At 38.9% G+C, this 19,784-nt stretch overlaps 3 protein-coding genes across 3 annotated transcripts; 2 read left to right on the top strand and 1 right to left on the bottom strand.

Annotated features, from left to right (window-relative positions):
• The first annotated feature begins 836 nt into the window (after nt 1-836).
• LOC110063326 (galanin receptor type 1-like) lies at nt 837-7,198 on the top strand. Its single transcript, XM_020770300.2, has 2 exons — nt 837-977; nt 4,779-7,198. Exon 2 carries the CDS (start codon nt 4,915-4,917, stop codon nt 6,262-6,264), a length of 1,350 nt encoding a protein of 449 aa, XP_020625959.1. The 5' UTR covers nt 837-977; nt 4,779-4,914; the 3' UTR covers nt 6,265-7,198.
• On the bottom strand, nt 6,465-14,497 carry LOC110063325 (L-gulonolactone oxidase-like). Its single transcript, XM_020770299.2, has 2 exons — nt 14,321-14,497; nt 6,465-9,351 (listed from the first exon to the last, which is right to left on the bottom strand). Exons 1-2 carry the CDS (start codon nt 14,334-14,336, stop codon nt 7,736-7,738), a joined length of 1,632 nt encoding a protein of 543 aa, XP_020625958.1. The 5' UTR covers nt 14,337-14,497; the 3' UTR covers nt 6,465-7,735.
• Nucleotides 9,335-15,381, top strand: LOC110063327 (uncharacterized). The gene is made up of 2 exons (XM_089295660.1): nt 9,335-12,100; nt 13,958-15,381. The coding sequence occupies exons 1-2, from the start codon at nt 11,890-11,892 to the stop codon at nt 14,137-14,139; spliced, it is 393 nt and encodes a 130-aa protein (XP_089151786.1). The 5' UTR covers nt 9,335-11,889; the 3' UTR covers nt 14,140-15,381.
• The last annotated feature ends 4,403 nt before the right edge of the window (nt 15,382-19,784 follow it).

The following is a 19,784-nucleotide window of genomic DNA, read 5'->3' as shown; positions in this document are numbered from 1 at the left end:
AAAGGTAGGCGCTTTTTTTTCTTCCCTTTTTCCTATTTTGTCCATCGTTAACAGTCACAAACCTAGCTGCAGTTGATTAACAACCTACCTTTCGATCATAATTCAAAAAATGGTATACGGGGGAATTGTTGATTTAGCTATTTTCCGGTATTCAATTATATGCCAGTCTTCACAAATACTACTACAAATACATCCGGCAAAAAATGAAACAAGTCTTTCAAGTTCCGGTAGGTAATTCAGTATCCTATTCTATTTCCCTGGAAATATGATTTTTCTTTACTAAAAACTACGTCAAACAGTGACACGTTCGGACAGTTTTGGTGTAGACCGTGAGAAACTACCCATTAAAACTTATGACAGACATAACCCCAAAAACAGAAAAATGAAGACACGATGCAAATTAGGTTGTATACGTGGTGGAACAATCATGGTTTAACGAAGGATTTTGCATGGCGATAAAAAAAAAATAGATATCCTGATAATTGTTCAAAACAGTGGGAAACTTCTTAGTTTATTCTACTGAGATTCAGACTCATATCGACAGAGAGACAATGTGAGTGAAACAATTCAAATACTAATAACAACCTTGGCCCTTCAAAGTTTCTTTACCATAGATAATTAAATGAGTAACAATCCAAGGAAAGCTTTTTTGGTCTTTAATCTAAAAGCAAGGAAGTCATTAATTTAGAAACATTCTACAATCCCAACTAATTAAGTTACCCGGCATGGCTATGTCGGTCATATTTACCCCTTTAAACCCTCGCAAAATTTGCAACATTCATTAAAAGTTTTCAATTATCTCCGCTGTCGTCTGCCTTTTCCGATGCTAAAACTTATTATTTATTTCACGAGTCACTTGTATCCTAAAAAGTGCTGCAGTGTTTGTCGTACTCTCGCCAATTTCTGTGCCAAATTGTAAAAGCAGTGAGACCTGCTGGTTTGGATTTCAGACAGCTATCTCGATCGAGACGTTTTGGGTAAGAGACGTTTCGCTCTCTTTCACTCGCGTAAAGGTGACTTTTGACCGGTGCTATACGGCTCCAATTTATCAGAGAATCTTGTTACCTTTCTTTTTAAGAGTCCCTGTCCATAAAAATGGAAAATAACTCGGCAAGAGTCGAAAATTCGATTTCGCTCATATTTTCATGGTAGATAGGCTAGGGCATGACAAAAACTACTGGATAGTTTTTTTGGCAAAATATCCTTTTATTTCAAAGAAATATGCAAATTACCAAATTCCGTTAAAATCGTCATTTAACGCACCATTTTATTACACAAGTTTGAGAGCCTCGCATGCAAAACCGCATCATTCTTCCGTCTTTAAAACACTCAAATATTTTTGTGCAATGTTTAAATGTGTACTGGGTTGATTTTAGGGAATGTTGCGTTGTCTTTTTGGGTGCAAAATAATTAAATTTCGAAGACATGTACTTCATTCACTTAAAAGTACTTCGTGAATATAATTAATTTTCACCATGTGCGAAACCTTCAAATGGATCAAGCTTCTGGTGGTTGAATCGCAGAAGGATGGTCTACAGATTCCTGTAAACATTTCTTTGGGCAAATGATTGTGAGCGACGCGACAGCTTTTCAAAGTACGTCAAAAATGCAAATATTTGACCATCCGTCGTCAAATTTCAATTTACGGGTTAGAACTTAGACATATATTTTAGCACGCGCCACATGACTTGAGCTATGTTAAGTTGAAATAGACACAGAGCTAATAATTTCGAAATGTTCTAACCTCATTTGCTGTAAAAGGCAGGTCCAAAGCCGATTTGATGTGTTTCTCTCACCATTCGTCGCACATAAAGGAGAAGTTTGCTTTTGTTTACATAACGTCCGATGTACATCGCCAACTGTCAACTTATTTAACGGTCGAATACTATGAATCTGTGACCCTCTTTCGACACATATGATCACCACTGCATCTAAGTCAAAAACGGCCAAGTCATTTGTAGATAGTTGCTGGCTTTGCACTAAACCAAACGTTTGATCATCATGGTTTGATGGCTTGAATCCTTGCTTGCAGCGGTTCCTTGTTCGTCACGCAATGCTGTCATCCCATTTTAGGGGGTAGAGGTAGGACAATTTCTATCCTAATACGTAAGGCTCCGTAAGGCTTGGAATCACTGGGAGCACACAATCGTGTTGAGTAGGAAGAGATTGAATTAAGAAATGAAAAGAATGAATAGTTTACCATTGCCCCTGTTGTTATCTTTTACTCGACCACCGCTACCTACATGCCCTGCGTAATACTGTAACGCTAAACTCATACCTGGGTCTTTTCGCGCTATGCAATTATTTTTGGTTTACATGTATGTAATACAGTGGGTTACACTCTCTGGGAAATGGGTGGTGACCGCTTAATGGGGCTAGCCGCTTAAGGTGACTCCATAGAGTAATCATTTATGGCGTTGCGCGTGCAAGTGTTATGCTTTGAATGCCGTTTTTGCATTCGTTTTTACACCCAGTCCTCTCAACTAATTACATGTAATAAGCAATGATTAACTGAGTGTTTTACTGTTATCTCTGTTGAAATTATTGGTTTTAGTCTTGAATTATAAATGGCCAAGCAAATATGTTTTTTACTTTTTTATGGATTTACTTGCGATTTTCTTGAATTACCTTCGGTGAAATCTTCCCAAATTTTCACAGCATATCGCTTCCTGCGGGATACAAATTTTAAAGACGTAAAAAGTAGGGTTTGCGAAGGCAGGTTTTTCGATTTTTGCAAATTTACGTCTTTTACCGCTGCGAGAAATCTGGTCTTATAGATTTCCCTGAAAAACGAGCTCCGACTAACGTGAAACATTTACTACCAATCTGCCAAGTTTTACGGAATTTCACGGAAGGAAACGCGAGAAAATTCACTCTCAGTTTTGCTTGTTGTGCTCATGTTGACTCAGATTACTTGAGCTTTCGTCGTCAGCGCGCGTGCGATCGTAAAACTATAGGGAGCCACCTTAAATAGAGATTGGTGTACCTTGAATATTTAATTTTTCACTGTCGGGTTATAAATTTCTTGGTGAACATGGAGTCAGTTCAAGACAATCATGATAGACGTGTGTTTGAATTATCACTCGTCATGCACCTTCAATTTCAGTCTCTTATCTGCCATCGCCCTTTCCAAAACAAAGTTCTTAAATTTTGGGTGGCCGCTTAATAGGGGTAAGGACAATGATGAAACCCTTATCGGAATGACCAAATGGTGGCCGCGGAGGTAACCGGTCAATAGGTGTTTTATTTACAATATTTTACTGACGATAATTTTGGACTGTATTGAAAACAGTCCACTATTTTCTGTTACATACCAGTGCCTCGCCACTAAGCAAACAAAATACGCCAAATAAAATGGCATGGCCAGGGCTATTTACTCACGTAATTACTAATTAAATTTAGTCTGTTTTTCTCACGAATTAGACACGTTGTGATTTCCTAATTTTATTTCAGCTAGTTCTTGCTTCATTGATCTATAATTTGTTTATGGCGATTTTCTTAAAATTCAAGTGAGTACAGGCACTAGCTTTATCAGCTGTTGTCTGAAACGTCAGAGCGTACAACAAACGTTATTAGGACCGACGCCACGTACACTATAGAACACGATTATATAAATATACACATATTATTATATATATGAACAAACAGATGAACAATGATTAAATTGTTTCACTTATCCTGAGAGTACTCTATACAAAATAGATCAAAATGTGCAGCATATGCCGTGACAGCATTGCGTGACGAACAAATAACGGCTGTAAGATTGTGCTGCGCCGACATGCTTATCAGCAATGGTCAGCAATCGATCAAACGCAATATTTTGGCGAAGCGTAAAGCAAGCAACTATCTACAAATGACTCAGCCGTTTTAGACTTAGATGCAGTGATGTTCATCAGCGCAGATGGATGGTCACAGATTCATAGTATTCGACCAATAATAGGTTGACAGTAGGCGATGTACATTGGATGTTAACCTTGTGTAAACAATAGCAAACTTCTGCTTTATGTGCGACGAATGGCGAGAGATCGACTAGAAACACGTCAAATCGGCTTTGGACCTGCCTTTTACAACAAATAAGGTTAGAACATTTCGAAATTATTAGCTCTGTGTCTATTTCAACTTATTATAGGTTAAGTCGTGTGGCGCATGCTAAAATATACGTCTAACCCGTAAATTGAAATTTGACGACGGATGGTCAAATATTTGCATTTTTGACGTACTTTGAAAAGCTCTCGCGTCGCTCACAATCATTTGCCCAAAGAAATGTTTACAGGAATCTGTAGACCATCCTCCTGCAATTCAACCACCTGAAGCTTGATCCATTTGAAGGTTTCGCACATGGTGAAAATTAATTATATTCACGAAGTACTTTTACGTGAATGAAATACACGTCTTCGAGATTTAATTAGTTTGCACCCAAAAAGACAACGCAACATTCCCTAAAACCAACCCAGTACATATTTAAACATCGCAAAAAAATATTTGAGTGTTTTAAAGACGGAAGAATGATGTGGTTTTGCATGGGAGGCTCTCAAACTTGTTTAATAAAATGGCGCGTCAAATGACGATTTTAACGGAATTTGGTAATTTGCATATTTCTTTGAAATAAAAGGATATTTTGCCAAAAAAACTGTCCAGTAGTTTTTGTCATGCCCTAGCCCATCTACCATAAGAATATGAGCGAAATCGAATTTTCGACCCTTGCCGCGAAATCAAGAATTTGTCTGATTTTTACAGGCAGCCACTCTTAATGGTTAATTTTCTTTGTGTCTCAAAAGAAAATCCTTGAGATAAGAGCAGAGGTTCTTGAGCTGAGCCAGCCAGACTTTCAGGTTTCTAGTACGGGCCTCAGAACTGATAGCTGCCTGTTCCAAATCAGCTACTGAGAGAACGCAGAAGTGATATACGAACAGAATGTCCCGTTTTGCTCACTTTGAACTGTTATCCCTGGAGATGAGTGAATCTGTTGACAACTCGACAAGTAACAATGAGACTGAAGAAGGAACAACGAGTTTGAGCGGAGCTGAACGGAACTTTAAGACTGTATTTTACTGCTGTCTGTTCATTCTTGGTTCTTTGGGGAACCTCATGGTCATTGTGGTCGTAAAAGGAAAACGTAAACGAACTATAAATGATTATTTCATTTTAAACTTAGCAGTTTCGGACTTGACATTCTTGTGGTTTTCTCTTCCTTTCTACACGTATGAGCTTTTTCAAGAATTCTACAAGAACGCCTTTTACTGCAAACTCATTTGGCCCATGATGTCAATCACCCTTTCTGTCAGTGTTTTCACCCTAGCGTCCATGGCAGTTGAACGGTGCCGAGGAATCATCAATCCACTACAACCGAGAATTAAGCTGCAAGCTACCTTGGTTTGGATTCTGGTGATATGGATATGCGCTTTAGTCACTATGTTTCCGTTAATGATCGTAACGCGGCCAGATAAAGTACTGTGTTTTGAAGCATGGCCCGAAGAATATTACAGGCAAGCCTACACTGCAGTGTTATTCGCACTCCAGTACGCCATCCCTTTGATTGTAATCGCCATAGCGTACCTGAGAATTGCCGTTTGTCTTGTAACATCTCAGATACCAATGCTCACTTCACAAAACTCTCACGGAGAAGTTATCAGACATAAAACGAGAAGTGAAAATGTTCAGATCATACGAACATTGGCTGTTATTGTGGTTCTGTTCATGGCCTGTATGTTGCCCAATCAAATTGCTTGGATGCTATTTGATTTTGGTGGTGCTTCATACAAGGAGCTCTCCCACGCTTTTTGGACCAGCGCAGAAGCGCTAATATTCCTTCACGCATGTGTAAATCCCATTGTATACGGGTCTTTCACTCGTCAGTATCGTCGTGGATATCTTCTATATTTCCGGTACGTTTGCTGTTGCAGGGTTACAAACATAAATTACGCCAGTGGAATTTCAGAAAACCTTACTACTGATAGAAAAGCCCGACCAAAGCGAAGCGCGGTTGTGCTTCATGGCTCCCTTACCTTCAGGAGCTTAAGAGAGAAAAGTAGAAGTACACGTCTTGAAATGCAGTCCTCACCAGTTTTGTCTACTAGTGGAGCGAGTAATCAGTTTGGAAGCCTTTCGCCGTGCCCCTCCCCTCTCCCAGGATCGACCAGTGTAGCGATACTCTTAAAAACGTTCAATAGACAGGAAACGAAAACACTTTTGAACTTGTCTTTCAACAACTCGGCTTTAGAAATTTCTGATGACGAACAAAGCGTCCAAGACACGAAACTGTAGTTTCAGCAAATAACTTCATGTTATAGGCACGGAGAACTGCAATTACGTTACTTCACAAAAAGTAACGTCGCATGATTTGTCTCTGGCAGATACATTTGATGACGACTTCCAGTTAGAGCAAAATTAAAAGATTTCCCCACTGTAGGCAATTTTCGAATAGACTGCGATCTCAAGTAAAAAAGTCTGCCTGTACAATACAATACAATACAATAGAAATTTATTGTGTTATACACTTAGCTATATGCGAGGCGTGACATCACATGAAAGATAAAATGGCACACCAACTAATTTGCAGGTATTTCACACGAATTAAAAGTAAATGTAATATATAAGTGAAAATTTTAAAAAAGTAGAAGTCAGATAAAAGGCAATCTAAAATAATCTACACGTTATGCTAAAAAGTAAAAACGATAATCTTATAGCTTCTTATGTACTGAAATAAGATAACAATAAGTAGTAAGTTAGGTTAAAAGGACCAAAAGATCAATTTTCTTGATACCGCCTTTTTAAAGTTCTAATAGTTCTATATGAAACTAGTAGCAGGTTCCATAGCTGTAGCGCTAGGTAACGCCACGCTTTCAGTCCGTAGATTGAGGTGTTGACCTTAGGCAGTTTTAGAATTTAAGGTTTTGTGTTGCTCTACCATAAGGAAATAATATAATGGAAATACGTTTTCGTGAAGTGGGCGACTGAAAAAGAAAATGAAAAAAATTAAGAAGCACCTTGACAAGACATTGTCGCAGTTTGATGCAGAGGTTCCAAAAGCCCAATTCATTCAAAGTCATGCAAGCAGTCTTGGAGCGACACTCAAACTCAAAATTATACCCGAAATCTATTACCAAACATAGAGCCTTCCTTGGTTCAAGAAAAGTCCTGGAAGGGAAAGCGCGAAAGATAAGAGAAGGGAGAGGAAAACGTCCGAACCGAGCCAAAAGTTTAACAAACAAAAAAGAACAAACCCTTTGGAAGATGGAAAAGTGGTCAGCTTGGAAGTGGAAATCCGCAAGCCCTTATTACAACGATGTGGTGGTTGCTGGCCCAACACCGGGACGACGATGGAATTGAATGCCTTACGTTCGCTAAAGGTCCTACAACAACAAGGCAAGGAGGGCTATGGGTCAAACCTCGACTGGTTAATCCGAAGTAGTTTGCCACATGGCAATTTCCGCAGTCATTTCCGAAACTTCCGAAAACGGCAAGTGAAATTATAATCCTTAATTTTACTCGGCCTCGTGCGATTACCCATACGAATCGAGATCTTCCTTCTCAGATTGAAAAAAAGCATATCACGGCATTCAGGGTAAACATGTGTTTACACAAAAGTACAAAGCCCTTAATAGATCAAATCATTAGCAATTAATTGTTAATTATACTACTACAATCTATTTTCATCAGGAACTTTCTCCTCTAAAGCCCTACAACCTCTTACAAAAAAGTAGTAATGGGTTCAGTTCAGTTTACTTAGTTCAGTTCATATTGCGATTGATAACTGACTGATAGCTTTAATGTCGAGGACACCACGCCAGTATTCGGTCACAAACACCTGACCTGGATCCATCTCTTGTCGCAACTTCAACCATTCATTCATCTTAGGGTACACGCTCTTCAGATATTCCGAGTTGAATGTTGTCTTCCCGCATTTCTGACTCGGCAGAGGAAGGTACTTACCCCAGTGCAGACGGGCTCCAGGAATATCCAGCAAAACATCCCAAAAGTATGAGAAGAACACTCTGGGGTCACCCTTGTTGAACGCCCACCAGTAAGGATCAACTCGCACCATATCTTGATCATATGACATACTCAGCCAGAACGGAGACTTTTTGGCGCCATAGATCTCGGTGGCAAAGTTGTTAGCGGCTTTCTGATTCTTAAAAAGTTCCTGGAGTCTGTCCATGATGGTTTGGCATTGGTTGAGTGGAACCCAAATCTCTGTGAAATGTACTCTGATGATAGAATCTGTGTGGGCCTCGTTGTCCATGGGCAAAGTCTCAAACCATATGTCGCGGAAGCTGACTGGTTTCTTATTCAGGGGCACAAATGGACGCAGAATGTCACCGATGATTTCGTAATCGGTATCCGTCGGTTTTGGCTTTTGCAGAAGGAAATTGCAGATAGCCAGGGCTATGGCCGCCATACCTGCTGCAAAGATGTTGGATAAGATGGAGTTGTAAGGCACAACGTCTCCAGCAGTAAAAGACTGCTTTCCAACCCATTCCTGAACGCGCATCACTTCCTTCTGGGGGAACCAGTTAACTCGCATGTATTCGTGCTTCTCAAGGTTTTCCTTCAGTTTGCTCTGTCCCTGCACGTTGGGTCCAAGCATCGAGTCAGCAAACCTATGATTTGACTCTGAACCTTCAACAAACTTCATCTCAGGAAGGCGGAATGATACATGGGTTATGACTCCAAACAGCCCCATGGAAACGCCGACCGCACACCAAAGGTCTGTACCAGGCTTTGCCGTCTGAAGACGACCATTTCCATCAACGAACTCGATCTCTTGGATTACGTCATCAAAGCTGTGCTGCAAGCTTCCACCTGCAGAGCCTGTCGAGATAAAGCCGCCAACAGACTGGTGGATAATGCCACCTAACTCAGGAAAGCCGAACCCTTGGACAGCCACCTGATAACAAGCGGAGCTTTGTATGTCGGATGTAGGATCCAGGGGATTCTTACCCAGGTAGCAGCCTCCTCCAATACGACAGTACAGCCATTTCTTGTCACACTTCTCTTCTATCTTCAGTATTTCCACTTTACGCAGCTCTTTTGTCAAAAGCAGGGTAACGCCATCCTTGGGGAAAATAGAGTCGTGCACAGAATGTTCTGATCCAGCAACACGAAGAACCTTCTTTTCGCTTTTGGCCTTGAGAATGGCTTGTTGGACTTCTTCCACGGACGAAACCGGTTTAAGGGTTTGTTCTGCTCGCAAAAATGGGCTTCCATGAGCGTTCTTCTTTTGCATTTCATCTTTTATGAAATGCACCATAAGCGGCTCCAACAGTTCACTGTCCAACGTGCCGTCAACAAAAGGAGAGATAACTTTGCGAAAGAATGCTTTGGCTTCGCTCTCTCTTCCTGCCTGCGGAGCTGAAGAAAAATGATGCAATAAGATCAGAAACTTTTACGACATTGATGACGCATAATAATATCCTTTAAACGACTAGTACTAAAACAATTAGATTATTCGCTTTCGATTTCTATGCTAGATAAATGACTTGGGCTGCGCCCTCGTCAACTATCGCGCGATAGAAATCTCGAGGTCATAATCTAATTGTTAAATAAATGAACTTGATACTTTTCATTAAGAAGTTGAGCTATCACGCAACTCTTTGTGCCGTCTGACCACAGCCACCTGAAAATTCAGATTGATTCCAGAAACAAACATGAATGCACTCTTCTCTCCAGAAAATATTATGCAAACTACTGCCCACTTATCATCTAATACATGTACTCTTTAAAGAATCTATCAGAAGAAGCATTTAATACGACAAATGTATCAAAAAGTGTTGCTTTCTTCTTGCTGCATTACACATTAAAAGTGTATAACATCTAGTATTATCTTATTACTGCACGATCAAATTGATTACTGCTATTCAACATGTCAACAATTCCTTACAATCATGGCAAAATAAGCTTTCGTGGAATTCAACAACACTGTCAAGATGTCAATTTGGGGCTAACACATATGGTAAGTTCGCATTTGCTGACTTCGTTATATAACAAGCTTATGTAACAAGTTATTTTCTCATATGTTATTGCAGGCTTCTGTTGTCAATAAAGAGTTTTCAATAAAGGGGACAAATGCAGGTATCCTGGGCGAGTGGTTTAGGGCGCTGGTTTTGTAATCCACGGGTCCTGGGTTCAAGTCTTCCCCCTTGCCACTGACTGGATTTGATTTCGGTGGCCTCAGTTAAAACTCTTCGGTTATGCTTTCTAAATAGCCAACCGATCTACCTCGTGCCAGTTGGGGTTTTTAATTATGTTATGATTATTTTAAATACTTGTTTCAGAATGTGTTGACACTGGTCCTGAAAAACCCCACTGGAGAGCGGTCAATTTATTTATTTACCTTATTTAAGTGACTTGTTTTGTTGATAACAATCATCTTAAAATCTTTATTGCCTTATTTACTCATTTTTCAAAGTTTTTCTTTCTAGTGATTGCCTACTCACTTGTAGCACTTTAATTCCCATATCCTGATATTGAAGAAAAACACTCTGACGATAATATACTCAGTGTCAATGATAATAGAAATACCGAGAAATAACATTGTGTTAATTAGTATTTGGCCTATGTGATTCTCTTCTTGCTTGTGGCACTTTAACTACCATATTTTGACATTCAAAAATAATACTCTGACTATTGAATAGGATAAAACTGAACATAACACAAGTACGCATTGCGGCCCTATGTTATACTCAGTTTCTAAGTTCTTACTTCTTGGTAGTTTATCTCAAACAATTTTGGTTTCCTTTCGTTTCCCACAGTGTGGCTTAACTCAATGACTAAATTAAATTTGGAGACAGGAAGTTTACAATGTTTGTTTTCTTGGAACTGAGACAGTGCATTTTGTCACAGTTCCGTATATCGTACAGCCATAAATCTGATAATGTACTCAGTGTTGAGATGAAATCCGACAGGAAATCGAGCAAATTCAGTTTTTAATGGACAAACCCTTGTACCGAGATAATTTTAAGTATATTACAGTTCTTTTGCATTTTCTAAAAGCTAAAGATATACATGTAAAGAGGGCCTAAAATAACACTCAAAACAATTTCCCATAGAAACTCCAGAGAAAAATTTCAAAGTTAAGATAAATGTGCAAACACAGGTAAAATTTCATCATCAGGTTGATTTCACCAGTACTTTCAAGTGTAAATGTTTCATATGAACTTCAGAATTTGTTTTCGACATTTAGTGTTGTTAGAAATTATTGCTTCTGAGAATATATCGAAAACAGTCAAACAGAAGTTTGCAATACAAGGTGAATAATCTCGGTACAAAGTTTTTGGCTTGTTACTCAAACTTGTGGTGGATTCCTTCTTAATTCTTAGAGAAATCTCGAAAAAAATATTATGCTTATTAGTGCTTGGCCTATTTCAAGTTTTTAATGTTATCATTTCAGGTTAGATTGCTCAAAAAACAATAACAATTTGAATGCAAGCCTATCCAATACCGTTTTCCTGCCTCACTCATCTATGTAAGTAACGGCACAGCGACCGTTTTACACTGGTTCCAAAGGTTTTCCCTTTTTTATTCTAGGTTAGATGTGAGCCACGAAGCGGCGAAAACAAGCGACGAGTGAGAAGAACTCTGGTTCCAGTATGCACAAATCCCACTTCCACGCTGGAAATAGCCGGGTCAAGATCTGACCCTTGGCCTCTGATTGGTAGATTATTTAACAACCCCGCACATCAATTTGATTGGTTTGTTCAACTGTCCTATCGAAAGCGCTCGCTGACAACTGACAGTGAATTCAACAACATCATTCTTCAAGTTAAAAAAAAATATATATAACGAACTGATGTACGCCGTAAACCACGTCTGCGTGCCTCAGTTGACCTATTGGCTGGAGTATGGCTATTTTGTGTTGCGTGACGTCGTCCATGCCGTGACTGTGACTGCATGCCTCCGTCGACCTATTACCTGGAGTATGGCCATTGTGTTCAGCGTGAGGTCCTCCATGCTGTTGACCGTGAAAAAGGAGATGCACAGGTTTCTTTTTCTATGCATGCATGTGGTTCTGTTCCTATGGTTATGGTACTCCGCTTGTTGGCGCGAGGGCCATCGGTGCTCCGCTATTACAATTTGTTAGAAATATTTTTGACTAGTAAAGGTGAGGGCCGCCAAAACCTATCGCCAAACGGTTTTCAATCGTCCTAAAAGTAGAAAAACGTGGACAGGGTAAGGGGAGGAGGTGGGAATTTAAATAGAAACGTCTTCACACGATCAGAAGACCGATTTTAAGCAAGAATATTGCTAGGATGGGATGTAACGCATTTACATTTCTCTAATCCCTACCGCACGTGACACGCGTTGTTACACGCCACCCACAGAAATCCATAACTATAAAATAATACAATGATCCAAGTGGGGAAAAACATAAAAATTCTATTCGCAAGCAAATATTCCATTTCTTTACAGAAAACTAACCCAGGGTTTTCCCTTAATGACTTCAGGGAAAAATCCCGTTACGCTTGACTTGTCGTCTAACCCACTGTTTTGTTCACATTCCATAAACAACACTGAAACGCATCGATTTTTGTGAAAACGAAAAAGTTGGTACACTTCGGAATTTCATGAATCATCTCTATTTAAAACTTCTGGGGCTTTTTTATATATTGCTTTTTGAAGGCAATGGTAGTGTTGTTTCATGTGATTCTTTTCTTTTTAATGGACTGTCTACATATGAATAGGGGAGGCATATGTCGGACATATAACATTTGAAGTTTTTTCGAGAATTTAACTGTACATCAGCTTCCCAACGTATGAAACTTTCAAGTTTTGCGGGCTTTGAAGTTTGTTTTGTTATCCTTCTATCGTGGCTCCAATTAAGCGGGAGATGTGATCATTCGTTAGAATATTCTATTGGAATCCGCTAAACTGTACAACTCTTTTTATGTGGTCTCCGCACTACAGTGGAACCTCGATTTAACGAACCTCCATTTAACCAAGTCTTCGATATAACGAACGATATTCTACGTCCCGGCCAAAGTTACAGGAAAATGTATGGAATAGAACCTCGATATAACGAACCTCTATATAACGAATTCTTCGATATAACGAACCTAATCCGGAAGCCCAAAAGTAAAATCTACCTCGATATAATTAACGAATTATAATGTTTCCTTGTTTACATAGACAATTTCTGTATAACCTCTATGTTGCAACATTATTAAATTGCTACTCTGAAAGTGTCGTTCTTTTGTAAACAAAAGCTGCGCGTCTGCTCAAAAGTGAAAATAATTGATATTGAAAGCCACCATGCTTAATGAATTGCATCTCAAAACGCGGCACTTCTGGGTGACGAAAATTGCATTGAATTACGTGACAGAAGTCACCTGTGTTACAAATCAATCATTAACTATGACCTCGATATAACGAACATTTTGGTCGTTTCCCCTCAAATTCGTTATATCGAGGTTTTCCATATAACGAACCCTCGATTTAACGAACAAATTTGGCCGGTCCCCAGCGACTTCGTTAAATCGAGGTTCCACTGTGTAACAACTCCGTTTTGCTCCACAGCAGCGAGCCAACGCAAATGTAATCTTCTTTTCAGTTTCTCTGACGTTGACCTTGCTATCACTGCACACGATATTTGCTAAAGGTGTGTGTTCCTCTGATAGGTTACTGGGCCTCGCTAGGAGCTCCCCTTTGGAGCTTTTTTTGGCGCAGGGGCGGTGATTGGTAGACCGAAGGCGGACAGGATTTTTTAATCGGCGTCGAAATATCCCACCTCATTTGCACGCTCGAGATTGAGGCAGGCAGAGTAGTAATAAATCGTCGTCTTAGATCATGGATTACACTGGTTTTGGAAGCTAGAGGTTCTAGCGACCGAGAAGGAATAGTCGAACCCGAGCTTTCAAAACTAGTGAGATTTTGACGCCAGCTATACTGCAAATCTTATTTCTGTATTTTTGCAATCAAGTTGAATGTTAACCTCATTGTAACTTATAATTTCCCTTAACAGAAAGCAGTGACGGCTTTTTCACTTCAGTAGCAGAGAGAAGGAAGAAAATCCCTGGGAAGAGGAAGATTACCCGTAACGTAACGATGCTGATTGTGTTTTTCAGTGCTGACTCTTCATTACGTTTTGAAGAACATTTTTATACAGATCAATCCAAACTGACTTTTAGTGCGAAGAAGGAGTAATAGTAAAATGATTTTCATGATGATGAGCTCAAGCAATAGTCTGTTGAAATAACTGTGCATATCACTGATAGCTGGATTATTGACCTATGAAACCGAAAGCTTCACCATCTCTGTTGCAACAAACTAATAACATCAACTAACAGATCCATGCCAATGTTTGAAATGATGCAAAGGTACTTACCTGATTCTTCAGCCATTGTTTGGATATACCTTTCCTACTTATCTTAGTAAGCTCGTAGCCTCAGAGGGTTATTGCCAGCAGTAAAATAATCGGTCAGACACTCCCTAGAAGTTATCACGGGCGTCTCGATTATTGGCTGCGAGGACAATGAACTTGTTTTTCCTGTATTTTCCGCAATTATAGTTATTTACGTAATGGACTAACGGAGTAACCGAATAATTATGAAAGAAAGCAAATTGATTGGTCATAACAGTTGACAGCGCTATATTAGGTCAGTGATGCTGGGGTGTACGAAGCTTGCAATTAAACGATCGGTTTCCTTGCGCCAGTATGTTTATGTTTCAATTACAAAACTTTGTAGTTGTTTAAGATCAGCTTGCTGTAAGGACCGACTACGGTTAAGCAAGATTTCCTGCACTTCGCAAGAATAAACGCCTAGGTGAACTATTTCTAAAGATATAATTTTCTGGTAGTTTAGAATGTTGTTTATTTTTATTTAGTAAAATTTGTTGTATTTGGCGCACGGCGGCAGCCGAAACGTTCTAGTTATTACCCTGTAACAGAGCTTACGACAACTGAATTTAGACTAAATTCAAAGCTCAAAAAGCACTCTGATAACTTCCGCTACGCGTCGGTCGAAACTGAAACGAATCAGTAAAGTAAAGCGGGGGAATCCTGAGAGCATTTTCAAAAAGGTCACTTGCGGAATATAAAGTGGCCCCTTGACCTTTTTTCACGTGTATTGTTCACTTTTTGTCAAAAACGAAAACCTGCAATCCTAAAACTGAAACGTTTCATCTCGTTGGTGGGAGTGAGAATGCGTGCGAAACAAGAACTTCGTTAAGTGCTCTCTATTATCAATATCAGGTAGCTGAACATGAGTGATTCCATATGAGATCATATGAGTTAAACGGATGATCAGTTTGCCGTATGCATTACAAATTTTACTAAGACTTGGCTATGCCCCACTCTTGCAAATTCTTCCTGATCGATCTCGCTGGCGCTTACTGTTAACCTGAAAACAACCCCAATAATTAAATAAATAATAATCACGGTCTGAAGCGGACGTCGGTGTACATATTTCGTTCCTGAGAATCGCGGACTTCCGGTGTTGAAGCCGTCAGAGGTCGCGATTCTTGTTGCTGACCAAAAGGATTGCGGCCTCTAAGGACGAGAATGTGGGACTCTATGGCCCTCCATAGTCGAGCCTAATGCCAGCTTAGAAATAAATCTGTCATGTCACTTTTAGATGATTAGTATTGTTAGATAGGCCAACCCAACTTTCAATAGGTGATCAGCCTCCATGTCTGAACTCGACTGAATATCGAAGATAGCGTTTAAATCTAAATATAAATATGACGTACAATTGATCCTCTCGATTTACGTTCCCAAAAATAGGCCGCAAACTTTGGAGTTCTTAAGTTGTCTTTTTGTAAAGCTCGACTACGTCAAAAAGAGATATACATTTATCTTAATAATGAATAATGCACGTGAAGAGCCACTGTACTGCTTACATTCTTATTGTTGCTGTTGTGGCTTGTCTATCCAGCTATAAGCCTACTATCTCACTCATACATACTTCTCTTTTCACACACACAACGATCCAGCTGAAATTAAGGTTCGCAGCTTATTCGCTTAAATTCGAAATAATTTCATTTCGCCTGTCAACTGTTGAAATAATGGTCTTTTTTTATCTTAATTATTGCAGGCGATAATTTTAAAAGACATTCCAAGTTCTTCACGATGAGGGTGTGGGTACATTTCTGACGCAAAATCCACGTTGACAAATCAATTAGACCAAGTAACATTGCTAATTGATCACTCGCAGTCTTGAACCTTACTTAAATAAGCTGAAAAGGTGGTTTGATATTATTATCCGAAGACGGAGTGGAGCTACTGTTATGAGTCAATGTCTGGATTATCAGTTTGATGGCGATTGGATGTTATTATCAGCTTATGAAAAGGAAAAGGTAGAAAATAACATACAAAAACAGTGTAGGATAAGCATCACAGGTCTTTACATGTGATAGCGTTTTCACAAATCAATTGTCTTATCTCAATTGGTCACCGTCTAACAGTAAATTGAACCTTTATATCGTAGCCATTCGTGTTGTGGCTACATAATTAAGCTTGGAAACTTGTGGAAAAGAAATTTGCACTCAATTCCATTCAGCAAAGATAATTTCAACCAATCAAAACACTTTGTAAGAACATTGCCCCAATGAAGGCCATTATAGTGTGAGAAGATATTCGCTCTTAACCAATATTTCTTTCCGTTAATTTTCATGTCTTCAGGGTAGAAAACAAAGTCGAGTTTAACAAGAAAAGTTAGAAAACAAGAATATCAACACTTGGTAAAGAATTGTCACTAAAATTGCATTATCTGCACCACTGTTCGAAGAATAATAAACGTTGTTTTTCTCTACGTTTCGTTTTTGTTGCTTTATGCAAATATTCTTAAATTTGAATTGACTTACATGACGTAGATTAGTAAGTCTGCCGTCCGACTGTTCAATTCAACAACAAAACTCCTTAAAGCTTCATTTGAGTAATGACCTGACATGATTGGGTATTTTATTCACCAGGTATGCAGAGACCGGGTGCTTAGCATATCGACATATTCTTATGTTTTTGCACTGTCGTAAGCAATGTGTTTTTTCTCTGTTATTGGAAAACAATGTTAAGCATTGTAGGGCAGAAAAAATAGAGTGAGCGGTAAAAGCTGGTAGGGAGCTGCTTCCGACGACGTTATTGGTGTAGGTAAGAACTTAATTTTTCGCAAGTTTAAAGAGCCTGTGTTGTGTCCAATAACCAGTACATCACTGAGAAATTCTAAATATACGGCAAACAGATTTTAGAAAAAATTACAGTTAACATTCAATCTTAAATTGAATCGTCACTGAGGTGGAACGATAAAGTTAAAATGTTGGTTCCGTGCCATCAGCCGAACGTTCGAAGTCTTAAAACACCGCGCGCGCCTTGAAGTCTAAGTGCTCGGCAGGAACATTACTATATTACTTATACAAATGTGCCAAGTTAAAATCGAGGCTTTTGCCGAGCAAGTGGTTCTCACTTTTGATGACTTCATAACGAATACCCTAAGTGGTTATGCCGTTTTCGAAATCAAGCAATAATCCCAACAGATGTTTCGTCAGTTTTAACGGTTTTGATACTGATAACACAAGTGAAATTGACTGTAATCTCTACAAGCAGACAGAGTTCTGAGAAGGATTTTTCATTAAAGAGTTAAAGACGGAAGCTCTGCTGGATGTTTATCTACAGGTTTCACATTTCCTTCGACTGGAAGATGGCAGGGAAAAGATGAGAAATTCACCTGCACTCTGAAATTCAGGTAACTAAGACAGACATGACGTAGGCCAGATCTGTTTCTAAACACCCTTAGTGTTGCCCCTGGTGCCGATATTTGTACAAAATATGTTACTACTTCTTGAAAATTTTTGTTTTCAACCTTGAGAGTTTGAATTTAATCAGCGCATTCTCTTTAATTTTACCAACCTTCTGAGGAAAAAAATAACGCAGCTTATTTAAAGTACTTGTCAAAGACTTAATGCTAATTGCTGTCCGTAAATGATAAGGGTTCGAAGCAGATGTTCCGTCCTAGGCCTCGTTATATTGCCGTGGCTTCAGAGGTAGATAAATCAGTTTTAGTTTTCAAGGTACCGAGATAATCCCGAGAAAGGTCGAGGTAAGGATATTTAACAGTGCATAGAGTCCAAACGTTATCCTTTTGTTGTAATCTTAGAGTACAAAATGACATTTCTGCCTGCCTGCTCTTGACACATGTATCTATATCCAAGCCAGGTTTTTTATGAAAACTTTTCCTCACAATAATCGACAAGCGAATTTCTTAATGGCGTTATGTTTGTTCTCTTAAACTCTTTTCGTGACAAGTTAGTTGCCTTCCTTCAGCACAACATGGCCAACGCACAACAAAGTTCATCTTAATTTTATATTAGTTTTCTTTTTATCGTGAAAGTATAAGCACATCGAGATATCGACTCAGCTCCAGCGCTCGAACAAGTTCGAAGTCTTCCTTGATTCTTAGAGTACATCTCGAAAACCCGTGTTTTCTGCCCAGAACTTTGGCAATGTGCAATTTTAGGAATTGATTGGAACTGTTCTAATTTGTTTTTCTACTATCTATGATTGTAAATAGAACATTCTAGGTGTTAAAGTCTAATATTCAAATTGATATATTCAAACAACAGGTGTATAAGGTGTGTTGATCTTCTTTACCAAAGTGCCCCGCGGTCCTTCGCGTTTAAAGAATCAATGATACAATTTGCATGATAATGGAGCGATAAAGGCCACGTTTAATTCAGTGCTAAAAATGTTTTTCTTTTTCTTTGAGTCCGAAAAAGCAACTGTCATACAGTGTCTGTTTTTTGTTTCTGCAACTGTTAATTTTTTTCTCTGTCAGTATTCCTTACAAGGCTGAATGGATACAGTTTTTATTTCGTTTTACAAATTGCAATCCAGTAATTAGAATATCCGGCCGAGTTCAATGGATTCTCGTATTCTCGTTGGCTAAGGAAGTAAGGTGGTGTGTTTTTTTATCTATCAGTATTCCTTAGAAGGTTGTCAACGATTGTTATTTAATTTCACAAATTGTAAACAGGGAGTAAAAACTCGACAGGTCAAGTTTAAAGGATTCTCACACTCTGATTGGCTAAGAACTGTGAGGGTTTTATTTTAAATAACCAGGAACCGACATTATCCTTAAAAGTATAATATTACTACTTCAGGGAATGTACCAAGATGTACGTTAAATTTAACGAACATGAATTATGAGATGTGAATGACAATGTTTAAAATCCACTTTCAGGTGGCTCAAAACAGTTTCCAGCACTTTCCAAGACTTAGATTTTGATGGGTCATTATAAGCACTCTTTATCAGTTGATGTTACGCTCATGGTACAAAAATACTGCTTAATCATTGGTGAACATGTTGTTAGCATTTTTGTGACACTATAGCAACCAAATGACCTGCTAAAACACCCTTACTTTTAGCTTTAAGTGCTTATATCTCAGAAACGGCTCGTTGAAGCCCATTTCTCGTTGAAGCCCAAGTCTGAAAAATTCTCTACATGGAGTTCAGAACCACTTTGAATTTTTTTTAAAATTTAAGGTGGCTCTGAACCCCATGTACAGATTTTTTTTTGTGCCTTGCCAAAAGTTGCATTTTATCCTGCCGATCAAAATTCGATAAAAAAAAAATGGGTTTCACCGCAGCATTTTTAAAATAAGTACTTAAAGCAAAGATTAAGAGTGTTTTTAGCAGGTCATTCTGTTGCTATGGTAACCTATTGTGTCACGAAAATAACAGCAACGTGTTCTCCAATGATTGGGCAGTTTTCTGATACCATGGTGGTAACATCATGACTGATAAAGAGTGGTTATAATGACATATCGAAATCTAACTCTTGGAAAGTACAGGAAACTG

The sequence above is a fragment of the Orbicella faveolata genome, unplaced genomic scaffold (genome assembly GCF_042242905.1).
Source record: "Orbicella faveolata isolate gen_17 unplaced genomic scaffold, um_ofav_v1 contig_26, whole genome shotgun sequence".
Lineage (NCBI taxonomy): Eukaryota > Metazoa > Cnidaria > Anthozoa > Scleractinia > Merulinidae > Orbicella > Orbicella faveolata.
The sequence above is the reverse complement of the archived record's forward strand: the minus strand, read 5'-3'. Positions and strand labels throughout refer to the sequence as shown.